At 42.9% G+C, this 24429-nt stretch overlaps 2 protein-coding genes and 1 long non-coding RNA gene across 9 annotated transcripts; all 3 read left to right on the top strand.

Moving 5' to 3' along the window:
* Positions 1-320: 320 nt before the first annotated feature.
* Positions 321-10311, top strand: Mlt (tubulin folding cofactor E like protein mlt). Of its 3 annotated transcripts, none has more exons than XM_076387102.1 (6): positions 321-455; positions 5614-6636; positions 7030-7199; positions 7483-7591; positions 7811-7915; positions 8175-10311. In XM_076387102.1, the coding sequence occupies exons 2-6, from the start codon at positions 5626-5628 to the stop codon at positions 8325-8327; spliced, it is 1548 nt and encodes a 515-aa protein (XP_076243217.1). In that variant the 5' UTR covers positions 321-455; positions 5614-5625; the 3' UTR covers positions 8328-10311. The 3 variants fall into 3 exon arrangements, with proteins under 3 accessions (XP_076243217.1, XP_076243219.1, XP_076243218.1); XM_076387103.1 differs by lacking the exon at positions 321-455 and adding an exon at positions 4104-4235; XM_076387104.1 differs by lacking the exon at positions 7811-7915.
* On the top strand, positions 2062-2436 carry LOC143184764 (uncharacterized). Its single transcript, XR_013002815.1, has 2 exons — positions 2062-2233; positions 2311-2436. It is a non-coding gene; the product is annotated as an uncharacterized LOC143184764 (long non-coding RNA).
* Positions 10312-11217: 906 nt separating the features above from the next.
* On the top strand, positions 11218-19684 carry LOC143184350 (uncharacterized). Of its 5 annotated transcripts, XM_076386513.1 has the most exons (11): positions 11218-11266; positions 11362-11630; positions 14859-14983; positions 15245-15419; positions 16212-16542; positions 16620-16923; positions 16995-17276; positions 17472-18652; positions 18781-19179; positions 19263-19418; positions 19522-19684. In XM_076386513.1, the coding sequence occupies exons 3-11, from the start codon at positions 14894-14896 to the stop codon at positions 19676-19678; spliced, it is 3075 nt and encodes a 1024-aa protein (XP_076242628.1). In that variant the 5' UTR covers positions 11218-11266; positions 11362-11630; positions 14859-14893; the 3' UTR covers positions 19679-19684. The 5 variants fall into 5 exon arrangements, with proteins under 5 accessions (XP_076242628.1, XP_076242627.1, XP_076242626.1 ...); XM_076386512.1 differs by lacking the exon at positions 11218-11266 and having other exon boundaries at positions 11307-11630; XM_076386511.1 differs by lacking the exons at positions 11218-11266; positions 11362-11630 and adding an exon at positions 12320-12447.
* The last annotated feature ends 4745 nt before the right edge of the window (positions 19685-24429 follow it).

Here is a 24429-nt window from a genome sequence, read left to right as displayed (position 1 = left end):
GGCGACACTGATGAATGAACTCGCTTACCTACAAGACATACGTGATTGGTTGAACGGTTGTCCCATGTGATCACCGTATCGGGAAACGTGCGTCTGCGTGGTTTGTTCGACGTTGTGCGGGAAGAGAGAACGAAACTCCCGCTCCCGCCACCTCCACGGTCCCATAACCAGTAGCGCGGCTCAGCTGTTTCTGTTTACTAAACAAAGGAGGTTGAAAATCAGTTCAACGGTGGACGGCGAACGGCACGTTGGTGTGTGTCCGTACGCGGCACCACACTTCTTTTCTAACCCTTCCTCGATCAACCGACCAACCGATCTCGTTTCGTATGATCGCGGCGGTAAATCGCGAGTGCAGCTATCTCGGGATATAATTCTCTCGTAGCCTCTTCGATTCGCCACGACGGCTCTCCGAACGGGATATCGAAGAACGGAGTGCGATACGAGACAAGGAAACAGTGAGTAGCTGTGACACATTTTGTCCCAGGGCCAACGTAATCCTTGACCCGATTCCTCTGCGATATTCTCGTCAACCGCGTCTTAATTCTGTTCCCGGTCAATGTTTCAGAACTCGTGCTGGATCGATCCGCTCTAGCCTGCGATGCACCTATGTAGAACGTACGCTCTTGTCGTTTCATCGCGAATCTCCACCATCGAGTCTATTCTATTACGACACAGAGCAGAATCTTTCCAGTCGCGGTCGTGTCTACGCATAGTTCTCTTAATTACCCGAACGATTCAACAATTTCAACCTTTCTATCAACTATCGAATGCCTTCACTCTGTTGTTGTTGGAACAGGTTGCGTTGGCAGCGTTTTGCCTAGCATTGTGTCTTCGATCCTTACATAATCGCTATCAGCTGTGTTCTGTGCCTGCACGCCAAGCTGCGCGTTTCGAAGTTACGCGCATTTGACAGCTGCCACTGTTAAACATACTCTGTGACGCACTGTTTCCTCAACCAGGAAGTCTCTGCTGTAATCTTCGTTCTTATCTCGCACTTGTATCGTCAAGTTCGTTCTTAACGAATACATACGATCCAGTACCTTCTCTGCGCCTCGTTTGTCTGATTTATCGACAGTGGGTGTTATTTTTAGAGTTACAATCATGATTTCTAGATTTTTCTAGGTGCACAGAGCATAACAATAATCGTAAATGGTTCGTAAATCGGTGAATAGTTGTAAAATCTGTTACGCAAGTCATCACAGCTGAGGCGACAATGGACCGTAAAAAAGCTCGAACGTAATAGTCATTCGAAAGAATTGCGTCGTTCCTTGTCGAGAAACTTCAAGGTCAATGCAATTCAGAGGTGAACTTTAACACGTTCATTGGGACATAAAGAAGTGCGAAATGTATGAATTCGAATTTCACCTTATTGTCTTCTTCCTATCCTCTTGCATCGCTTAATACTATAGATTAGACGTATCTTGCCGATATTGCGTTATTGTTCGTGCATGATTCATCCCTGAAACTAAGGAGTAAGAGTTCACTATCTACAATCATTCCTCGGGATCTTGTTAATCGGAGAAACAAATTTCGATTCGTTCAGTTTATTTATAACGTATTAAAAGTCGATAGTTTGCTATTGATTGAGCAACGTCAGCGAAATATTTATATCTACAGAAAATATGAATTAGTGAGAAAATGTGAATTGAAACGTACTAATTGTTTTTTCATTTCATTGCTTTTTTATCGTTGGATTCCTAAGAAAACTGAAAACTTCCGGTAATCTTTTTTCTGCGCTGCAAGGAAAGTAATTTCCCGGAATGCGCGTTCGCTTTTTTCGTGCCCGACTCGAAAGAAGTTTCGTTACGAAACAGCTATACATAAGTAATGATTTGAGGAAAACTCGCCCTTCGAACGACCGATCTCTGCGATGCTTACGCAGATTGAGATGCTGTACTCAAGTTAGATCGCCGATCTGTATGTAACAAGAGAGCGAGCTGCCGTTGAAATGTCAGTGAACGGTGTTTAATGTATTTCTCGGCTTTCACACGGCCGTCGATATAATTTCTGTGCCATGTAGTGCACACCGACACCGGACACGCTCTTAAGTGCCGAGAAACCAACAAAGACTATTCAAGGTCCATGCACGTGCGCAGCATTTCCCAATCTCATAGGTCGCGACCTTTGCTTCACTTTCCAATTCGATGTGTTTTCCAGACTGTACAGTACAGAGTATCTACAATCAGGGTACGAGAGTACCAAACAAATCTTTCGACGCTGGCATCTTTCAATGGTAGGCATTCATTTCCCTGTTACATATATCTCATAGCGTAAAATACGTCCTTTATGTATATTGTGTATATGTTCTAGGAATAGCTGTACACACGCGCGTATACGTATAACAAATTAAATTGCGTGTAGAGATGATGATATGAGCGTGCGGATAGACAGATAGGTCTGTATTATACGCCACCTGGATAATGCTCGGGTTGTGTGAGCAGAGCGAATGGCAACCTTGGGCAACCGAGCACTATTCCGAGGCAGGAGAAGATGGGAGAACATTTGCGCAGCGCAGATCAGAGACTAGAGACTTTCTGCCTCTCCTTCGACATAGTTTCATTACTATTAGAATTCGTTTTCCATTGCCCCTGGGAAGTTAGGACTATGCGGAAACTGCACGTCGAGGAATTGAACTGATTGTCAGATCTCCGTCGCGGCGTGGAGCGATGCAGCGTAGTGTGGCGCGGCGGCGCGGCGGTTAGAAAGTACCCTTTATCAAGTTTTTTGTTACACGAACGGTCAAACGAAAATCATCGCGAGGAAATTACAGTAGAAAATGTTTCTCCGGTTCAGGAGAGCGGCCCAATCTCTTTTCTGCCTCGTACATATCTCGCGATAACTTTCTAAGTCCTTGAGCTACGGAACTATTCAGACAAACGTGCATCGAATAAACGAAATTTTGATCGATTGCAATCGTATATAGCTGTTATAAGGAGTTTCATTTTTACTGTTAAAGTAAAAATGTTTCATAGATATGTGATGCAAAATCCTAAGTTCCCGACTGACCCAATACTCGACAGGCATCTGCTTGACATTTCGTAACCATCGCCACCAACGTACTACGTACAACATATATTTAGATCCACGTTGTTGCAAATGGGAACATGCGATGCGTTAGCGCTGCCGCAACAGTTTCTTGTCAGAGCCAGTAATATCCTTGAAATCGTGAAATTTTCTTTAGAAAATGTTGCTCGCGTTATCTTTGTGTACATTAAAAAAGAGCATGTAATGCGTGACTTATTCGCATTATTTGTTAAGGCGATGTAAACGCAGCCTAATGTCACTGAACCACGTCAGCTGTTCGTTTCACTCGTTCATTTCCTTTTAATCTGTTAACCGTGAGTCAAACTACGCTTTTGGAATAGGAAACGGTGGTGCAGAGTTGCCAATAAAGCACTTTTAATATTGGAGTAATTATTCGAGCAGAACTTTCACTAAAATGATCGTTTAATCTTCAACGGTGTGTAGCGGTATAAAAGCTGTAGCGTAGTGTCTAGCGTAGGTCGACGTTGCAGGTAGTTATGGTTTCAGATAGGTATCATTTAGTCGAAAACAGAAGTTTCTCTTTATAAATCGATTCTTGATTTATTATTTGTTTGGCTGTTTATTACACGAGCGAACTGCCTGGCTCCGTTTCATTTTTTCCTAACTGAACATAGGTTCTAGTTAAAATCTCTGTTTCGGTTTCTCGTAGATTAGTTTCGAATTTTTTGCGCGCAAAACGATTGCACGAGGAGAAAGTAGCGTGCTCGCGTTTGAGCGCATTGTTACTCTGTTCGATGCTAACACGATTAACAGACATAGCGGCTAGCCACTGTGTGATGCAACGGAACGATAGAACTGAAACATTGTGTAATTTCATTAGGATAATTTTGCGTATTTCTTGTCCGTTTCAAACTAATATTTCTTTCTAACATTCCTTATTGACGTTGCAGCTGACCGCTTTCAAGTCGACAAATTTGCTGTTCCTGACCTACCACACCAGCCTGCCTGCCTTTCCCTCGCCTAAAACCGAATCGCCGTAAAGGACTTTCAATATTTTTGCATCACCCGTTGCACAATGACTAATCACAACGACCTGTTGTGCGTTGCAATTCGAACAGTATGCTAGCGATGATGGCTAGAAGAATAGACCGATTCAAGTCTTCGGAAAACATTTAAAAACTGTTAAAAACTGTTAAAACATAGAAGCCTATCACCATCGAACACTGGAACAGTTAGTTTATTCGTTTTAAGTAAGTACTGAGCTTCAGACATGGACAAAAATGATTTCGAATAAAAGGTAACGAACAGCTTGTGTTAGAAATTCTATTGTTTAGGTTTTTCTATTTCTCATTTCTTATCATTTTTGCTCAGGTCTGTTCATTACGAAATAACTACATCCATGAATCGATTAGCGTTCATATCGCGCACTCATGCGCGCACGCTTGTGCTCGGTTAACCGCGACTCCCTTCTCTCTGTAGGGTATATCGCTAACTGGTTAATCGAGGTTCGATAAAACCGACGAAATTCCTGACAACGATTCAAAGTGATCAGCTGCGTGCCGAGGACATCGGCAAGCGGTAGCACGCGTGTTGCACGCCACGTTGCGCTGCTTCTGTCGGGCTTCTCATTGCCAGACCCGTACCGGAGAAAGTTAATTTCGCATGGCCGTTGAACCGATATCGCGATTACGTAGGGGAAGCCCGGGAGTAATGCAACGACTATTACGCCGGTTCACTCCTCTCTACGCTCGCCGAGCAGATCGCACGCGTGCTTCACCGCCTCTCTCGCCTTTGCAGTTTTTCAAAGGGATCAAACATGTTGCATCCCTCGGGAGAGACGGCCATTTTCTCTGGGACCTTTTCTTTCTGGACCCTTTGAATAACTCCTGAAACCCCTGGAAACTGAAAATTAAGAATTTTCACGAAAGGAATGACGAATAGTCGCTATACTCCTACGACTTGCATTGTATAGGCTACAAATGATCTTAACAGATCCTTGGTCAAATTTTCCTTTCAAACTCGATTCTAATTCTGAGATGACTCGGAAAATCTTCTCACTCCATTCTTGTACGAGCAAGATGAACGTAGAGAAATGTCCTCTGTAAACGAGAATCGCGTGGGTGAAGCTCGATCGGTCGTAGAATCGTTTTCCAGCGACGACAAGAGAACCGGTACCGGTTTTCCGCCGTGGCGCGCGGCGCGCGGCGTGCGGCACGTCGCGCAAAAAGACAACTGCGCGACCTTAGCAGATATGGTCAGACCAGACATACTTCGAGGATACCTGGTTCGCGCGTGTATCCCCTACCGCCTTCGATGTCCCTGTCTTTTCCCGAACAACAAAAGCCACCTTGTACTGCCTCGGTTCGATGGCCTCCCCTTTGTCCTCTACACTCTACACTCTGCACCCTTCGGTATTTGCCTGCCGACCCCGTCTTTGTCTCACTGTTAAAACAAGTTCCTTTTTCTAGACTTACATTATTTTTCGTTCGACCGCGATGGAATTACTTCTTTCTCTTACTTTCCAAAGGTTTTCAATGTTTCCCTCGAGTATATTCTCCACTCCTTCTCCTTTTAATTGGAATCGCAATCACCTTTAGCGTCTGATAAACGTGCGGATGTCTGTTTTAGAATGTATTAAGCATGCCGTCGTTGCTGGAAGCCCTGGAGCTGAAGTATGGTAGTTCAACAACCGACTGCTCTCTTACGGACGAGGAGACAGAGTCTAGTTCACCAAAGGCTGCTCTCTCGGTCAGCATCTTCATCCCCAAAAAATCTCCCCGTCACACAGTGCCAGCTCTGCTAGTACTCCAGGACTGCGATATCGAATCAGCGGGTAATGATTCGGAGAAGCTGCGCAATAAATGTAAGAACGTCGAAGAGTTGGATCTCGCGCAGAATAAGCTCTCGCAATGGACGGAGGTGTTCGGAATCTTGCAGCACATGCCTAAGATCAAGTTCCTCAATCTGAGCTTCAACTGTTTGGCCGAAGTCCTCGACATCAAGCATGGCAGCTACGACCTGTTAAAGAATCTGGTGCTAAATGGCACCAGGGTCTCCTGGTCCACAGTTCAAGGACTCGTACGACTGCTTCGCAACTTGGAGGAGCTTCACCTGTCCTTGAACGAGTACAAACAGGTAGATTTGGACTACCAAAAGCCAGAGAATGGAAACGATTCCTTGAAAAAGCTCCACTTCACGGGAAACCCCGTAGAAGTGTGGAACGAAATCTCCAAGTTGGGCTATATCTTTCCAAACTTAGAGAGCCTCGTCCTGGCAGAGTGTCCCATCAGATCACTGGCTCTCGTAGACAACAGGAACTCGAACGATGAAGAGACACCCTGTTCCAAGACGAACGACGCAGAGAACGTCAGTCAGGACAACGAGAACATGAATAACCTTGACGTTGAGGAGAACACGTCTGTTGGCGAGAAGGGAAACCGGATATTCGCAGAGGAAAAGGTTAATTACGACAGGTCCGAGTCAGAGTCTGAGTCCAGCGGTACCACCATCAGATCCTCCCACGATCCCTTTAGGAAACTTAGATTTCTGAACGTGAACGGCACGTTGCTGTCCACTTGGGACGACGTTGAGAGATTGGCCAGATTCCCAGCGCTCAAGTCACTGAGGATCCAGGGTTGCCCTCTTTTCGAGGTGAATAATCTACTCCTGATGAATTTCTTCGCATGTGTATTTTTCAAAATTATCTGCAGGATCGTATAATCAAGTAGCTCTGGCCACTGTCATTTTACAAGAGTATTAATGATATCAACGCGACGAAAGAAACCGTCGCGGCAACTTGATCTAGTGTGCGCTATTAGATACGTTCATTTTAGCTGTACCGAAGTTAAATCTTGGCACGAAATCAATCGGTTTAAACGAATCTGTTCACGTAACTTTCGAAAACAAGCAACTCGATGCTAATAAGGACAACTTTGCTTCAAGGATTAAATTTACAACGCAAAACAAATAACAGCTATTTGCCGCAAAAGGTGTGCGGTAAAAATGTCGACAGTGCTTTTTATTTACGTGCATGCGTGCTTTCAGAGTCCTCGAGAGTATACGGAACACGAAAGGCGGCAGCTGTTGATTGCGAGACTTCCAAATGTCGAGACATTGAATGGCGGTGGCGTGATTTCTTCCCAAGAACGCGAGGACGCCGAAAGAGCCTTTATTCGCTATTACATGGACAAACCGGAAGCAGACAGGCCCGAAAGGTAATTGTCACTTCTTTGGCAATTTCAATGCACGAGTCTTTAATATTCCTATTTTTCCATTTTTTATCCAAACTCAGCTCTTTTATGTTCTGCCTGTCTTCGAGGTTCACGCAAATAGCTACGAGTTCACTCAGATTCTGGTGTTAATTTCCGTGTCTTTTTTGAGCCTCCGTTTTTGCCGCTCCTATTCTGATCGAAACTCTAGAAGCCATAAAGCTATTCTAGTTTCAAGGTTATTGTCCTACCGGAAGCCTAACACTTGACCCCATTCTTCCATTTTCAGGTATTCCGAGCTGGTAGCTATTCATGGGAAGCTGGATCCTTTAGTGCATGTTGATTTGACGCCCGAGAAGAGAGTCAAAGTTACGTTCACTTATGGTGATCTTGTAGAGGTAAATCCACGATACTCAATCATAAAAATTATTGCATGTGCTGGTATTTTCTCCTTCGACTGAATTTCAGAGTCCGCTTAATTTGTATTAATATCAATTTAAGATCGGTATTTTAATTTGGTTTTCACCCGACGAGAAGCCTTTACAAAGTCATCTGAAGATGTCATTTATCCTTGTCATGTATAATGTTACATGTTGCAATCATGATCATGCTCGTAGGTACGGTCTGTTGATGTATACAGAACAGTATTTGAGCTAAAAACCAAGTTGGAGACAATGGTGAAGATCCCAGCTAACAGGATGAGACTTTTCTACGTAGATCAGGTGAGCTGTTTAGCCATGCTTCGCTGTAACAGATTGTTTTATGTTTTCCAGAACGTGTGGTTCCTTGAGAGACCGCTAAAAAAACACGAAATCACAATATAGAACCATTCCCAATACCATCCCTTTTCCATTTCTTCGATCCTTGGTATCCTGTTTCAAATTTCCAAAATGTTTTAAACGATCAAAGGTGAATTATTGTATTAAGTAGTAAATTATTGAAACGAAAGATCGAATCTATTACCATCTTTTTCATTTAAAGGTGATGAAGGCGCAGTATGGACCGGAAGAGATGCTGTACCCGAACAAACAGCTGTATCGATATAACATTCGCAACGGTGATGAAATCATAATTGATAGCAAACTAAATCGTTTTGTGTCAACGTCGTCGACCACGTCTTCCATTCGTTCCTGAAGAAGGTTTACCAGTGAATCATCGGACGACACGAAACATACCTGATGATCATGAGGATCAGACGATCTCTATTTAATTGGACTTACGACTCGTAGGCTCGAAGTTTGAGCCTCGGTCGTGGACAGATGAGACGTGTTGAAAATTCGGGATTTTTACATACGGAGGCAAACATATATATACGCCGAGTAATTGTTTTAGTAATCGTATGTATATTTATCATCGATTCTTCAGGGCTGAGAAGCGTAACATGTCATTAGGAGCCAAGTGAAGAGATGGGTCGCGTGACACGAGCTTGAGTTTTTATATTTGCAAGTTCTGCTAATTACTATTAAATGAGAAATTTTGATTTTGATTTCCTTGTTAGAGAGAACTGGTCACACTTGTTCGCCACATTGTCATTAATCGTTAGCGTAGATTACAGTGAAGCCAATGAAGAAAGCGAAAGATACTTAGATATGTAGTACTCAACTTACAAATCGTTTTCGAAGTAGTGGGCATTGCCTGTTGCTTTGAAGCACGGATGTTACTAGGTTGACTACTAGACAGGTGATAAAGGCGAATTGTAGCGACTTGATTGTATCTTTTGAAGAAGTATCAAGAAACATTGTAGATTCTAATGTTGCGAATGAGTTTAATCAGATTAAGAATGGATAAAATTGAGGCGTTAGTCGCACTGAAATAGAAAAAGGTGGATTTTTAGGTATAGGGATGTTGTTACATTGACTTCAGTTTGTTAATCTGTAACCTGAGACTCGACGAAGAGGACAATGAGTCTAACCGTGACATGTATAAGTACGTATCTTAAGGTAATGCAGTAAAGCGACAAAAAAAAAAAGAAAAAGAAACGAAAGAAGCGTCCAAGCTGTCGAAAGAAATTGAACTATTTTTGTATTATATCACAGCGAATAGTAGTTAAAAGGACGCGAAAATGGATACATCGTCGCATGAACAAGAAATCACAATTGAACGATATAAATTACCCATATACATACTATGGAACTTTGATCTTCATAAACAGAATCTTGTTTGGCAAATTGCAAAGATGTTGCCTTACGCTAAAAAGCATAACGCAAAAATGCTTTGAAAAACAAGAGAGAGGTAAAATTGCGTGATAAGGGTTGTAGATTCCATGTGTTGTTGGTCCGTACTTAATAGCTAAAAGTCATTGACGATGATAAAAATGTTTTGCTAAGTTTCTATATTTTTAGACGACAATTTATAACTTTTTTTCACAAGTTATATATTTTCTTTCTTTCATGTAAGATTTGCAAGATGTAACAGATGTATAACTCTCAAACGAAATCACGAAATCGTCCAACATAATCCATCGATACTATTGCATCATTACCGCGCGTGGACATCGGGAAGAGTGCAATGACGTCGTTTAATTTTGTTACTTGTAAAGTGGAACCTTGAAGAGTCACTTAGTGCCTGCCTTTTACTAACGGAACTCGAATACTTCTAACACTGCCCTGTAAATACCATAAGCTTGGTCAGATCGGGTTCTACAAACGCGATAACAACTTCGTCGACTCTTCACGGTTCTTGGTGTGTCAGCTCCAAACGTTGAAATTGTTTAGACTTTAGACTCACATGGTAAATCAGGTATGAAGTTGTATAAAAAAGCATTGTCCATTTTGGCATTTTTGCAGTGCAATGTTTTCTATGAAAGATGGAAAGAAAACGGAAAACACTATTGAACAGCGAAGAGTCGATCGACACGTCTCTCGTAGATCAAATCCCGCATCATGAACGTTGTTAATGTTGGATTTCGGGGTTATCGGTTGTTCCAAATCGCGTTAAGTCATTCGACTGCAACACGCAAGGAGCATGCATTGACCCTGAAATTTCACGCTCTATTACGATGTGTCTAGTCTCGGAAAAGGAGATCTGCATTACTCTCATTTTATATAATAACGATCCTTTTTTGTGCTGGCGCAAATGTGTACGTACTAACGGAAATAAAGTCTTTATATGAGACGGATTTGTATATCTCTGTACGTGTTCGAATATCGTGTTCATTAACTCTATCGGCGTGAAAAGTCAATTTTTGATGAAAAGTGCGTTCTGCTGGTCGTTGTCCTCGCCCTCTCGGTTCTCATTGGTCATTCGGTTAATGAGACCCGCGTGTTAACGAAGACCACGAGCGCATCGATCGCACTCGACAACGCTCGCTGTCGCCAACGCACAGGGTTCTAAAAAGTTTTGATTTTTTCTATGCCAGACAGTTGCCTCAAAACACTGTACAGCGATGCAGCGATTCTAAAGATGACGTGCTTAATTCTACAAATCCATCAGACAATTTCCTGTTCGCATGTCCCTTCAACATTTCTAACTTCCACCAGCCAACGATTTCCCTTATCTACTTATTGGCTAAACAATTAACGTCAACGCGAAAATCTGATCAATTACATGGTAGATGATACGATCCGGAATAATAGAGCGACATGAGGTGACAGCTCGTTACGAGGCGTCCCACCTTTTTCCTTTTACCTTTGGAACTTTACGACCGAGTGGGATCGTGACTAATCCCACCCTGGGGGAGCGTGCGTCCCTACTGTGCACTAAATTCACAGAGGCGGCTACACTGCTTTTAGTGCCCTGTCTCTCTTCACCTCTTGCATTATGTTTCAAACTGAAATCGCGTCTAGAAAGAGGATTCGATGAAAAAGAGAAAAAAAAGAGGATTTAGGTTTTGTTATCTTCCTGTGGTTGTGGATTTTCTAATAATTTTTTTAACTTCACCTATAAGTTCTTCTAGGATGCCTATATGTATGGAGGGTGAAATATTGGAAAGAGAAAGCTATCACGCAGATATGTTCTCTGCTTTTTGAAGAATATGTAGCTCTGAGAAAATGTAGATAGGAGGGTAAGCTTTGGTCGACCTATGGCCTGAACGAGGCAGGTTGCACCCCTGGTTGGACGTACATAGGTCATAGGTAAGGGTAGCGAGTGTGCGCGCATTGTTACGAGAGAGAGAGAATGTGTGGAGCATGAGCACGAGTAGGACGTGGGCCGTGGTGTGTCGCTGCAGAGGGCCGAGAGAGCGTGTCTCCTGCGGAACACAGCTGGTACGGACTGTCAAGATGTAAGCTGTCGGCAGAAAGACGTGTCCTCCACGGTAGCCGTTGCTGGCCCAGGCCCGACAGAACGCACCAGAAAGAGAAGAACGGGACGGAACCGACGAGAAATACACGATCGAAACGTGGACGAGAGATCAGGGAGAATGGAGTGAAGCGGGAACCACACCACCACGGGAATCGATTGCTTCCCGATAGTTGGCATGGAGGACACGGTACTGGGGTAAGTGAGACACCGTCAAGCTTAAAGGGGTGCGTTTCGTGTTGTTCAAAGGGATCTCGCGATCGACGTCCTCCACACCACCGGATCTTTTGCGATCTGTCATCTCTACATTTCACACGCATTACAAATCTTCCAACCGTTCAGATACGCCGTGCTCGTTAATCGATGATACGTTGCTCATTCTTCTTCCTATGATATGCTCCGTTTTTTCAACATACTTTTTCATGGTTTTACAAAGTATCGAAGGTTGCTTAGTGGTCGAACATTCTTGTGACAATTGAGGACTCTTGGTGATCCGTTTCGCGATAAGTTGAACGTAGCTCTTTTGCTGCTCCTATTGTCTTCATCTATCCAGGTCTGAAAAGGGCCAAGCAATTTGTCTTCTAATAGCGAATGGATAGTAAAATGGAGTTTGCAAATTGATTCAATTTTCTTCTAATATCTTTCACTATTTTTTTCTCCCGTAATTGCACTCAGTTTAATACAAAACGGAAAAATGTCTGTGTATGTATCCAAACGGGTTCGGCAAACGATTTCGACGTAAGCAACGACCGTTTGTTTATGCGAGTAACGTAAAAAGACAAGGCTACTTATAGAATGACCCAATATACATATGTGTATTTCTGTGCTAGCGTCAGCTCGCTTCGCTACAGAAGCAGCAATCGCTTGAATCCACCTCCGGAGGGATGTTGAGGTCATTGTTGCTCCGAGAGGAAATACTCTGTCGATCTGTCTTGTGGTTTTTGTCGATTACGAAAAGCTTGAGGAATGCTTGAATCGAATCTGCCTGAAAACCTGCAGCCTTCTCTTATCTTCGGTAGCTACAAAATATTCTTTTCCTTTAGTGTTTATACTTCTTTACGCTAAGTGTTAACAATCATTTTTCACATTCTAACAGATACCTAACATTTTTCCAAGCAACAAACTTTTCTGTCCTTTCGAGTACCTGCCTATGATTCGTTTTAGCGGCACACGTCTTTTCAGAAGTGTAAAAAATTAGTTAGGAGCTATTTACTTGAGGACTCTAACCGACCTCTAGAGCTTTCGAGATCGTCGCTAGTGTGAAGGGCTTAAGCGTGTCGGCTTGTCACTCGCTGATCTTCTTCGCACCTTCGTTTTCACTTTCTAGAGGCTAATCACCGCCTCTAATTCGTTCGTCAAGACCTTTAAAAGCCTAATCTTACCGGATCATCGTCCTTTTCATTTCAATTCCACCAGAAACTTTCTTTCATTTGCTATCATTTCTACAAGGATATTGTTGCTCATGTGGTGTAGACCTCCTCAGATTTTTCCTTCGATTTTCTCTTTGTACGTCTTCGAAATCTAAGATTGCCTTTTACAACTATATAGCTCTCTGAAAGTACCTCGCGTCATTCTTATGAATAGTCAATTCAGTCCTTGCAGCATAGCGTTAAATGACGCGTCAATGAATTAGAAAGAAAACTTCAAGCGATCCTCCTCTTCCAAGAAACAGTTGTGTCGCTATATGTAGACTTGGTTCTATTCTGGGAATCTTTTGAATGAGTTTCAGTGCAGCGGAAAGAGTCACTTTTCGTTCACCTGGATCTTTCCTACATTCAAGAATCACAAAATTGCTCTTATCGTATAAGCTTGTTACTAAAACTACAGGTGGCTGTAATATCGACGAGCATCGGCATTTACTTTAAGGGACTCGCGATTCTCATTGAACTGGGTTAATTAACGGCGATTGATCGGTCGAATTTGCTTAAAGGTCAACTACCGTGTTTCCATTTTTTAACACAAACAATCGAATTTTTATCGACCCATTTGGTTGCTTCAAGTTTGAACTCTAAAATTACGTATTTACTGTAGTAGTACTGTGTACAAGTTTAACGAGGTATTAGAATTCACTATACGGTAAGCGTAGATGCGCAAATTGATCGTTCAGCAAATATTCAGCATCGTCAGTAAGTTAGTAGTTCTTTGCATGGTAGCACGTGCCTTAAAGCGTCTGATATCTCATGAGTTCAGCGTGTCAGCAACTAACGATCGATCACAAAATGAATATTGAATGACCGATAGGTTTTGTCGCAATTTACTCTTATTTACATTGTCAGTAGTTCTGATTAATTGCGAATTCGATCTAGACATCCAAATGTCAAACTAATGATAATAAATTACTATTGATATCGCCATGTGATCGACCATTTTAAAAAAAGTAAAAATCATGTTTGCTACAAGAAACAAATCGAAGGAAAACGTGGTAGAAACGAGATGATGGACGGGGTCAAAGGCGAGAGGAGACAAGCAATTGTGGAAATTGTAGGAGACAATTATTTACCGCGATTTTTCGTTCGGCCATTGGACGATTATCGGGAAGTTTCTTCGGGTTTAAAAAAAGAAGAAAACTGTGTTTGCTAGGTGTACAGGTGTGTCTGTACACGTACGTGTGCCTCATACAATCGCTAACAAGGCTTCCCTATTTATAACCCATCCTCGTACACAGCTTCGAGAGCTATGCTTTGCTGTTTTCCGATTTCTCCCCTATTTTCCCGCGTTTTCCCGCCACGGTAAAGCAGTCGTTGAGGGCTTGTTCGTATCTCGATTTTTCGAGGAACTCGTCGTGAGTCGCACGAAATGTATTTTAATCCTTCACCAAATTTTAATGTTTTTCTATTGAGATTTATCTAGAAGAATACTTTACTGAGCATTCGAAAGTCTATCCATAGCTGCACTGTGTCAGGCATCTTGTTGAAACGTTGTTTCGTCCAAGTATGGTTCGACAAGCAGTGTTTAGCACATTGGTGCACGAGATTTAGTCTGAGCTTCCTGAGACTTCGTTGCTAATTGGCTCAGCGTATGAACGACCTTTCTTACATCGTGGTCTTTTCCCATAACGTAGTGTCGCTCAAATCAGTCAGGCTAACGTTTCTCTCATATACTCAGTATAGGTCCAGCTACCATAGAAAGTGTAGGAGAAGTGAAATCATAATCATGGTACGCAATGCGAGGTAACCAAGTCGTCCTTCGCTTATATACTCCTCTAATTAGTTTCATTCGCGTATGTATCGCCGGTTGTAAATTTCGAAGTACGACTATTAGTGCATAACTGCGAGCACATTCTTCGGTACGAGTGTCGACTGAAACATTCGTTTCGTGTGATTTTCCATTGAAGAGAGAAACAAAGACGGAAGGAAGTTGGTAGGATGAGAAAGCTAGGGGAAGGGTGCGTAGAACTAAAATCCCTAAAATACCCTTATTTTGCAGCATCATCGACGGCTGAGTGGTATCGAAAAAAAAATATGGCGTCAGGATTGCCGAGTGCACATCAAAGGAAACTTGGACCAGCGCCGATAGCATCCTTCGAAGACCTGTCCGACGAGGTGGAAAACGTGAGTCCTTCCCTGTCTCCTCCCTGAACTGAGTCCTCTGTTCTAAACCGGCGCGGCGTCGTCGAGGATCTCGGCGATCGTGCTCTCACGTGCGTTCCCCCTTCGAATCGAATCGAAGCTCCAACCACCACCAACTACCACCACCACCACCATCACCACCACCACCACCACCACCACCAACCAACCAACCACTACTACCACAACCACATCCCAGTGACCTGTGACCCGAGCGAAAAACCAGCCTTACGAATTTGAATGCAGGGGGAACCGGCTGCGCGAATGCCAGGCATCGTCGAGGTCACCACACCGGCAACGCCTGGTAGTTCGCTTAAAACACCCAGTACACCGAGAATTGACATCAGCAGAGCCAGCAGTTCCTCTCACCATGAGGACAGTAATTCCAGGGACTCGACGCCCGAGAGGGAGCTCCTCGCAGGTACGTTATATCGTTCTGACTTTCAAAAACTTTGCGATCTTCTACCCTCTCTCTCTTTCGAGCAAGGATTACTGGAAGAATATGCATAGAGTTTGAGTATGGTGGGTAGAAGGTGTACGATCTCATCATCAACGACACATTCGTCAAATCATCGAAATACTGTTTATCGATCGATGCTGAAGAAGAACGATAAAAGTTCCGGGATCGGATCCAGCCAGAGACGGCCAACTCATGTAGATATCTTTAAATGGTCTACCGCGATTAGACGAGCTCGATTCTCGTTTCTGTATTCTCATTTCAAATTAATACATGCTTTTAGTTACGGCAGGCATGTGTGCCTGAAGTTTGTCCTACATTTACAGAGATACTGGCTTTTGTTGTGCGATATTTAAATGGCACATCAATCCTCATAGACTGAATCAACCTTCTGATTCTGAATATGCAACTACAAGTGTATAACAGAGTAGTTACCCCCATTTAGATTCGTTTTTGATTTCATGGTATAGGACGGTAAAAAAAATATGGAAAAAGTAACTTAGGAAAGAATATCCATTGTGTAGATACATACCTATTTTTTATGATCAGACTTCAGTAGATATGTTAGGAATTTGGAAAGAAGACTTAATAATTAGTGTATTATTAGTTCCGACTGCTTTACAATACTGATAGATTTGGTAGAATTCGTAGAATTGATTAAAATTCCTGTTTGTATCTCTGTAGAACGATTAGCTTTTAGACACGATATCGTATCATTTCGAGCACTCACGAAGAAAACACGAATGAAAATTCCAGGCGGCGAGCCTCCACAAGGATGCAAGCTAACACTGGGATACAAGGAGGACGCTCAGGACCTGAGATCATCCACGGAGGAATTGGATCTGCAAGATCCGATCCACGAGCAGGACTTGAAAAGGGAATCGAAGAAGTTGGCAAGAAGACGAAAAGAGGACGGCTCGTTATCGGATTATAGCAGCAAACAGTTGGACAGGGAGCGCAAGGACAGCAATTGTTCAGAAATAGTTTTATTGAATATTAGTGGAAGAACGTCGAGATTATCCTCCGTGGGTAGCCAAGGTTCTGGAGCGTCTGGAAAACTGTCCGTTGTTTCGGCCACTTCCTCTAGGTATTCTAACTCTTTTATTTGTGATTATAGCAATAGCTGAAATAGAGTAAACTTTGTATGCTCTTCTGTGTCGCTAGGTCACCAAGTCCTCACAAATGCCTATTAGAAACGTCTTTTTGTGGGAGCAAACCGACACTGGCAGACAACTTGATAGAGCCTTCGAAACCGGAAACAGACGACCTAGAGAAGATCCTTTTGAAGCGAGAAGCGGACACGACGAAAGCTCTGATTCCAGAAAGTATAAAAGTACCAATAGTCGATGGAAACCTGAAACCTGATCCTCTGGACAAGCCGAGGAGACGCGGGCGCGAAGAAAGAAAAGAGATCTTCAAGAGGGAAGTGGAGATTACGAAGAGATTCCTGGAAAAAGTTAACATAGAGGTATGTAGTAGAGGCTTCGAGGATCGTGTTCATTTTGTTTTCGAACGATTCTGCAGTCGCGAACTGTTCAGGTGCCAGTCGTGAAGAAGTCGGCGGAGTTACAAAATACAACGACCCCACAGTCCCAGAGGAGTCAAGCGCAGGATATTCAAAAGCCGGCGAGCCTGGATTTGAACGACAAGAGGAAGAAGGCACAGAACTTCAAGGAAATCGTGCAAACGACTCCTACAACCAGCAGCGTGTCTGGTAGCCCAAAATTGCCGAGACATCAGAAGGTTCGCGACCTCGAAGGCTCCCGAACACCTAGTCCTTCTTCCGTTTCCAGGAAGAGCAGCTTTGCTTCCCTGTTCAAGGTAACTAATGGCCTTTTCACGCTGTGTGTCTTTACTTACGCAAACATCTAGAGTTTTCTTACTTAAGCTTACCCGCTTTGCTTCCTCTCCAACATGGACTCCTCGCTTTGTCTTTGTAGAAGATCCGCTAGCTTTATCGAGAAGAATATCGAAACACCGCGTTATGTTCTGACCAGCGCCTGTTCAACTTTTAAGGCCCGCACAGACAGCAGTGTGTTGAGCCCAGAGTCTCCCTCACCCAGTACGAAACCGCGACGTAATCTTACCTCGAAGATAAAGGATACCACGGAAAATCTGCGCAGCAGATCCAAGTCTCGCGAGAGAACGTCTATCGATAAAGGGTCTAGCTTAAAGAAGGACTCGAAGAATAAGGGAGTGTTTTCGTCGACGTTGAGTCTGTTCAAGAAACGGGAGCGGAAAAAGAGCTACGACGAGGCGATAGCCGCTTCTTGTGGTACGGAACTGGAGGGAACTGGAGGTCATCCATCTTTAGAGAGCATCGGGAACGTGGAGTTTCGTTTCAACGCCGAGAAGGATAATCGTAAAGAGGACTCAATCTTCATTAGTTTACACGCGGACGATAGAAACTATGAGGAGGCACTGCCATCGGAAAGCGTGTCGATTCCTTTAGAAACACCGACAAAACTGCTAGACGAGTACGAGTCAGAGCCTCGTACGGGAAGCATAGTTACAGAGGTCTCGATAGAGCATCATCCGGTTCCGTCGAAGATCAGAACCGAGGCTCAAATTGAGACAACTTCAAGGTCGTACTCGCGGGACAGTCATTTGTCGCAAAGTGGTTCGAAAGACTCGGAAATCTCGAGGAGCTCCTCGAAAGACTCGAAGCTCAGTAGTCACGTCAAGGCAATCGACCATTCGGCCAGACCGTGTCCTATCGAGAGCAAACCTGCTGAGCATCGAATGTCCAGCAGTTCGTCGAAGGATTCTATCGGAAAGAAAGAAGTGTCAAAGCCCAAGAGAAGAAGCAAAGAGGTGCAACCGACAGAGCCACCTCAGAGAGTAGACGGTGATGCTGCACGGCAGAAGCCGCAAAGGGAACACAAGACTCAGAGTGTAGAAAACAAGAGGCCAGATCTGCTGGACGATGGAATTAGACCGGAAGATGGTCTTGCAAAAACTCCTAGCGTCATCTCCGACCTAGATCACAATAGCTCTGAATCGGAAAGGGACTCCGAGATCGAGTTTATTAGGAACAAGGCTGAAAAGCTAGTTCAGGAGCTGCCAGACGAAAGAAAGGGTCTATTCTACGAGGAGAGCTTCGAGGAAGATCTTCCCTACGTACCTACTACTTTGCCCTTAGAGAAAAGCGTGGCTGTGCCCATTCTGCCTGTAAAACAACGACTTCAAGAAGTAAGGTAAGGTTGCGATTTTTTCTACTACTATTTGTCTCCAAGGTGCTTCACTGTTAATGGCTTTTATTAGCACGTATATGTTGGAGACGTTTTATTATCTCCATTAACAATATACACGATGACATATTCAGAACGATACCCATCGAGAGGCCGCGTTCAACGACACCCATAAATCCGAACCTCCTCGACGAGTTCGTGATGCAAAGGTCCATGGATGAGCGGCGCATAGAGAAAATGAAGATATCTTTGCCCCGAGAGGACAGTCGCAAACTGAAGAGTCCTAGGAAGCACGCGGCGAACACTTTTACGGAGTTCGCGGGAAAAGTACCGGATGGGGGTCGAAAGGCTGCAGGCAAATCGCCGAGTCCGCCTCCACTGCCACCGAGAGCACCTGCCAGACCTACCAACTGGATCAATTTCGAGGAGATTCCAGAAAAGAGAAAAGCGCCCAAGAGGATTCAAACGATCCCCAGAGCCGACGACGAGATGAAAGCTGGCGGATACAGTTACGTACAGCCTGAAGAGTGCAGGTAGAAATTCGACTTTAAACTCTAAGCAGACTACTTTGCACACGAGGGTATCACATTTCACGTTGCAACGTTGATTCGAATAGGTGCGAATGCCACGAAGAGTCCCGTAGAGCGTCGCTGAGGGAAGCAGTAGCGACCAGAACATCCTCTTCCTGCAGTAGCAACGGGGAACGATCGTGCAACGGCGATAACTGTACCATTCCAGCGTCGAGCTCCGTGGACCGTGCCAGCATCGTCAGGTAAACGCGCCTGGGTACGATCGTCGATCAACGCCGAATCGGTTTCCTAGGACAATCGTCGAAGACGCTAGTGATGAGTAGAAATCTGTTTCTGTATTTCCAGTGACAGCTCGATGGAATGCAGCCTGAGCATCGAGGAGGGTACACAGACGTTGCTCGCAGACTCCAGCTCGAAGCCGTTCAGTATAGACCTGGACATCCGGTCGAACAGATCCAGCATCGTGTCCCAGGACGAGGCAGAGGAAATCTCACACCAATAACAGCTTGATATATCACCGCCTTATGCTCCTACAAACGAATTCTCGTTGTTGGAACTTCTTCAGGCGAGTTTTCGGTACCCCTTTTTTCTTTGACTCGACTGGACGGCGAACGAACTCCTTTTTCCACGAAAGTCATCGGAGCAAATGAGACTAAAATGAAAATGAAAAACTTAAAGGTCCGTGAGGGGCGGGAGTCGTTCGCTATTCAGCTCGAGTGCTCAACTGCACAAGATATTTGCGTATATCGCGTTGAATGTAGTGGACGGCGGGAAAAATTTGAAGTTGTAAACTAGGTAAAGAAGAAACGGAAAGGAAAAAAGTACTTATGTGTAGGTATAGCTTTCCTACTGTGTAACTTGAAATTTTCTATCGCTAAATAATTAGCGATGTTTGCGAATTGATGAACAACTGTCGAACCGATTTTTCATACAGTCTTCAAGTGTTGTATTTTCTCGACTTTATCCATCGTTTGTCACGGCAGCGAGTTTTCGTTCGTGTTCTTCCGAGGGTTAGAACTCGTTGTAGCGAACCACCATCGAATCTCGTTGTACCACCGATCATCGACAACGCGACTCCCTTGCGAAAGGAGAACTGTCATTTGTCGAATGGTGTATACTTGTACATACATACAAAGTCATACATAACATAACAATCACTCTAAGTCGCGTAACAATGAATATTTCTGCGAAAATGCCCGCAGTCTGATCGTGTTTAGTCATAAAAGTGTACTTTCTACGAGAACTCGTTCGTTTCCTTCTTCTTTAGATTCATGTCATCTTTGAAGGGACAGAAGCATGCTATACCCGTATACACACGTCGACCAAATGCTTCCTTACATTAGAGAACGATTAATGCGGAAGAAAGAAGTGCATAAAAGTAGATCATGGACGGTGGATCGTACCTGGTATCATCGATTCGAGTCACCTCGATGTCCTATTGCCAAACGCGACACATTCAGGACCTGCGTAAAATCACATATGTACCTATTTACGCAAATATTGAACGTTTGGAGATCGCTCGAGAGATTTTCCTCTCATTTCTTCGAATTGAAAACCAAAGGAGAAAGTATGTACCTATTTATTATATTTTATTGGTCGCCTCGGTAAGCGAGATGAATAGGATTTCGCTTCGATGGAAGGAAGCGCATTTTCGACGCTTCATATCATGTAGATAGGCCTAGGCCTGTAAGTGTTTTCGCTGGGTTCAGAGGGACGTAAGCGCGAGAAAAAAATTTATCGATTGTTAAAGTCAACTCTTGACTTCTGTGCCCAGTCATGACGAGGTAGAAAGGACGAAGCAAAGGAAGAAAGTATAACCGTGTGTACACAGAAGCCAAGAGAAGCAAATTGTCTATGCGTTTGGTTCGCATGCGTGAGTGTGGGTGCAGATGCGTGTGAGATTTCGAAACGATTCAGCCTTTGGTGTACCTACTTCATATCCATCTGTTATTTCCATTTTTCTTCAGACGTCAGCATTCCTCCCTCAATCTTGCTGCTTTCGGCTATTTGAAAACGATCGCGACTCTTTGACAAAGGGAGGCTGCTGAGAAAGCAACTATGTACTTCTCTAAGAAACGAGCCACCGTCCACCACAGGACACGATGGAACTGAAAAAGAACGATCTACCACGGTTTCCACAGAGAAACGTGTCGATAAGAATCAAACGATCATAAATATCGCAGCGAAAATTCACTTCGCTTGGGTTCTTTTCGAAAATTTTCACATCATCTCGTTCCCCTATCGTAAAAGAAAGCAGAAATGCTTCGCAAGAAGTCGATTTAAAAGTACAAGGTAATAGGGATTTAGGGATCTCGTTAATTTATCCAAACGACTGGGTCGAATATAAGTTCAAATATAAACACATGTATGTATAAATATATGTATAAAGCGATAATTCGTGGAGTTAAGGTGACGAGCATTTTTTTAAACATTCTTCGCTCAATCAGTTCTTTGTATTTTTCCTTCTACTTACTAATTGCGAATCAACGATTTTCAGTTAGTTCCATTCCAATCTTGAATGTGCGTTTAGTCTTGAAGAGGATCCAGGCACAAGCTCTATTGTCGTGTGCAATTCCACATGCATTGTGTTCAAAATGATATTATGAGTGATTATTAATTATTAGAGGAGAGAATCCTGCGATAAACGTTCAGAAGGATTTTTTCCTCTGTGCAAACCGGAATTGAGTCGCCGTCGGTGAAAGAAACAGTTTCAAAATCTTTAAACATACTGTAGGTTGAAATTGCAACAAACTGTACTCAAGTCCCATTACTAATTTCATCTTCGTCTCTTCATCATTCCACTTTTCTGAACCGATTACTTCCGAATGGTTTGAAGTCTATTGTGAATTAGGTTCTTAGCGTGCCGTTTATGGAGAATGGTAGCAACCCCTGGAGATCGTCTGTTCAGAACAGGTGAAATTGTATTCCCTCAGTGTAGATTTTCATGAGGTTGGTCTAGGGTTGAATCGAATTCTTATTCCTCAATTTGCTGCTGGTGCTCAGATAGAGGAAGTATTAGATTCTTCGAGAGAATAAGCTGATTCTTCTCTGTGACTAACCCACCAGCCTCCCTTAGGGATGTGTAATGCTGTTCACGACGATTATTTTCAGGCAGTTCGAGGTCTGAATAATATATGACTGTAATAAGTGGAGAATCAAAGAGTTCATATCGTGGAAACACCATCGGGGAAACGTGTGAGAGAAAGAGGAAAGGAGAGAGTGAGAGAGAGCGGAAATGAAAGTTTGCGTTTTGACGAGTTGGTTCGATCGTTTCACGTCGCGTTCCTACCAATTGTAGAACGCTATGTAAGTACAATGATAAGGAATCGTCATAGACGAACAATTAGCAATAAGAAATAGATATTTGACGGAGAATCGTCCAAGAATCGGCAATTTCTATTAGCGATTTTCTTTTTATTGCGAACTCAATTTTTCGAATCTTTCAAATGAAGATTTTCAATTGAAAAATACGTTTTTGTTTATTTAATGTTTTTGACGAGTGTGTAATTGGACGATTCCACGTTGAAAAAAAAAAAAACGAAAATGCTAGTCACTGTTTTTAACTGTTATTATAATAACGATAGTTTGATTGCTACGAAGAGAAAGACACATAGAAGAAAGGAGGAAAAGGGGAACGAAAAACGGGAAGCGATCGATTCATTGTTAATATAACAGAATTATCTTCCGCTGTGTGTTAATTACGTGTTTCTAGTCTTGAGAGAAAACATTAAATGGAAAATCAATTTTGAAGGAACGCTAAACGATGAAAGAGAATATAGCGAGAAGCTTCGTCGTGGACTGCTCTAAGCCTGTTATTTTCTGAGAGACAACATTCAAAATATTATTCCTATAGAGTCTATTCTTATAAAAGTAATCTATCTTTCGACTGAGTTCCGTGTTGACTAAACGGGAGATCATCTTCCGCTCGCGTTCTTTCACGAGGAACGATTTGTATCCATGAAAGAAAATTGTAGAAGAAAGAAAGGAAGTAAAGATCAAGATTTTCGCTGTATATATGTATGTTTATTCTCAAAGAAATTATACGGCTATTATATATAATTGCATTAACAAATATAAATAAATAAATAAATGAATAAATGAATAAATGAATAAATGAATATAAATATATACATACAAATGTATATATAGAAAAAAGTGGAAGAGCATATTATGAAAGACAAAACTTAAGTATGCTATATTATACGATATTTCGAAGCACATCTGTTCATTTAAGGAATTGTTATCAAATTGATTCAATAAATATTATCTCAATAACGATGTGTGAAGATGAGAGAATCCTACGATGACGGATTATCGAGAGCGGAGCAACTTGCAGTCCGAACGGTGTCTGATGGTTGATTTCTCCACCCCTCTTTCGACTACTACCGTGTATCAATCATTATGTATCGATTCATTTTATTTAATATACTGATTGTTAAGCCTTTGGATTTTGGATTTTGCTTGTGTTGTGCGAATAGTATCGTGTTTCACATCCGTCTCCTTCTTGCTTTCCTTTTCTTCCTTATCGTCAACAAGCAGTAGTTGTTCATCATTGCGCAACATTACTGCCGTTGGTGTCATTGGTGCTGTCGAATTGTTATCCTGTAAGGATTGCTAGAAACATAGCTACTATGAATGAATATACAATAGATGTTAGTACCTTCATATAATAGTAGAACTGCCTGTAATCTTCTCAAGTGTTTATCTTATGTTGTGTTTCGTAAATGATAATTACCTGCATCACGTTTATAAGGAACAGAAATGCAAGCAAAGTCAATGCACTTAGCGCAGCTCCACTCCCACCTTTGCTTTTATGACCTCTAAAAGAGGGTAAACTGAATCAATCTCCAAAGTTCAAATCACATTTTTATTTCACACCAAGTACAATTAATTAGACTTACCCGCGTGAACTGTGATGATAACCGCCAGATCCACTGTGATGGTAGCCACCCGAGCCACTATGATGATAACCACTAGAACCACTGTGAAACCTATCAATAGGAGGGTTGTAGGAATCCTTAGCTAAGTTTCCAAAATTCATCAAGGATTTAAGCGTCATTTGGAAGTTGCAAGAAGCCAAACGAAGAATAAAAGGAAGTATCCTGTGCGGTCCACCTTCCCGTGAATTCTCTCCACGACTCGACAAACTGAACTGTTACAACTTCTCCGCTTTCTTTCATGCCATGCGGATCTGTTCATGGCCCCTGATGCCACCTTTCCGCTATATGCACTGGCTAATGTGCGCTGTTTTCA

This window comes from Calliopsis andreniformis, chromosome 10 (genome assembly GCF_051401765.1).
Source record: "Calliopsis andreniformis isolate RMS-2024a chromosome 10, iyCalAndr_principal, whole genome shotgun sequence".
In the NCBI taxonomy this organism is placed as follows: domain Eukaryota; kingdom Metazoa; phylum Arthropoda; class Insecta; order Hymenoptera; family Andrenidae; genus Calliopsis; species Calliopsis andreniformis.
This window is presented reverse-complemented; position numbering and strand designations above follow the sequence as displayed.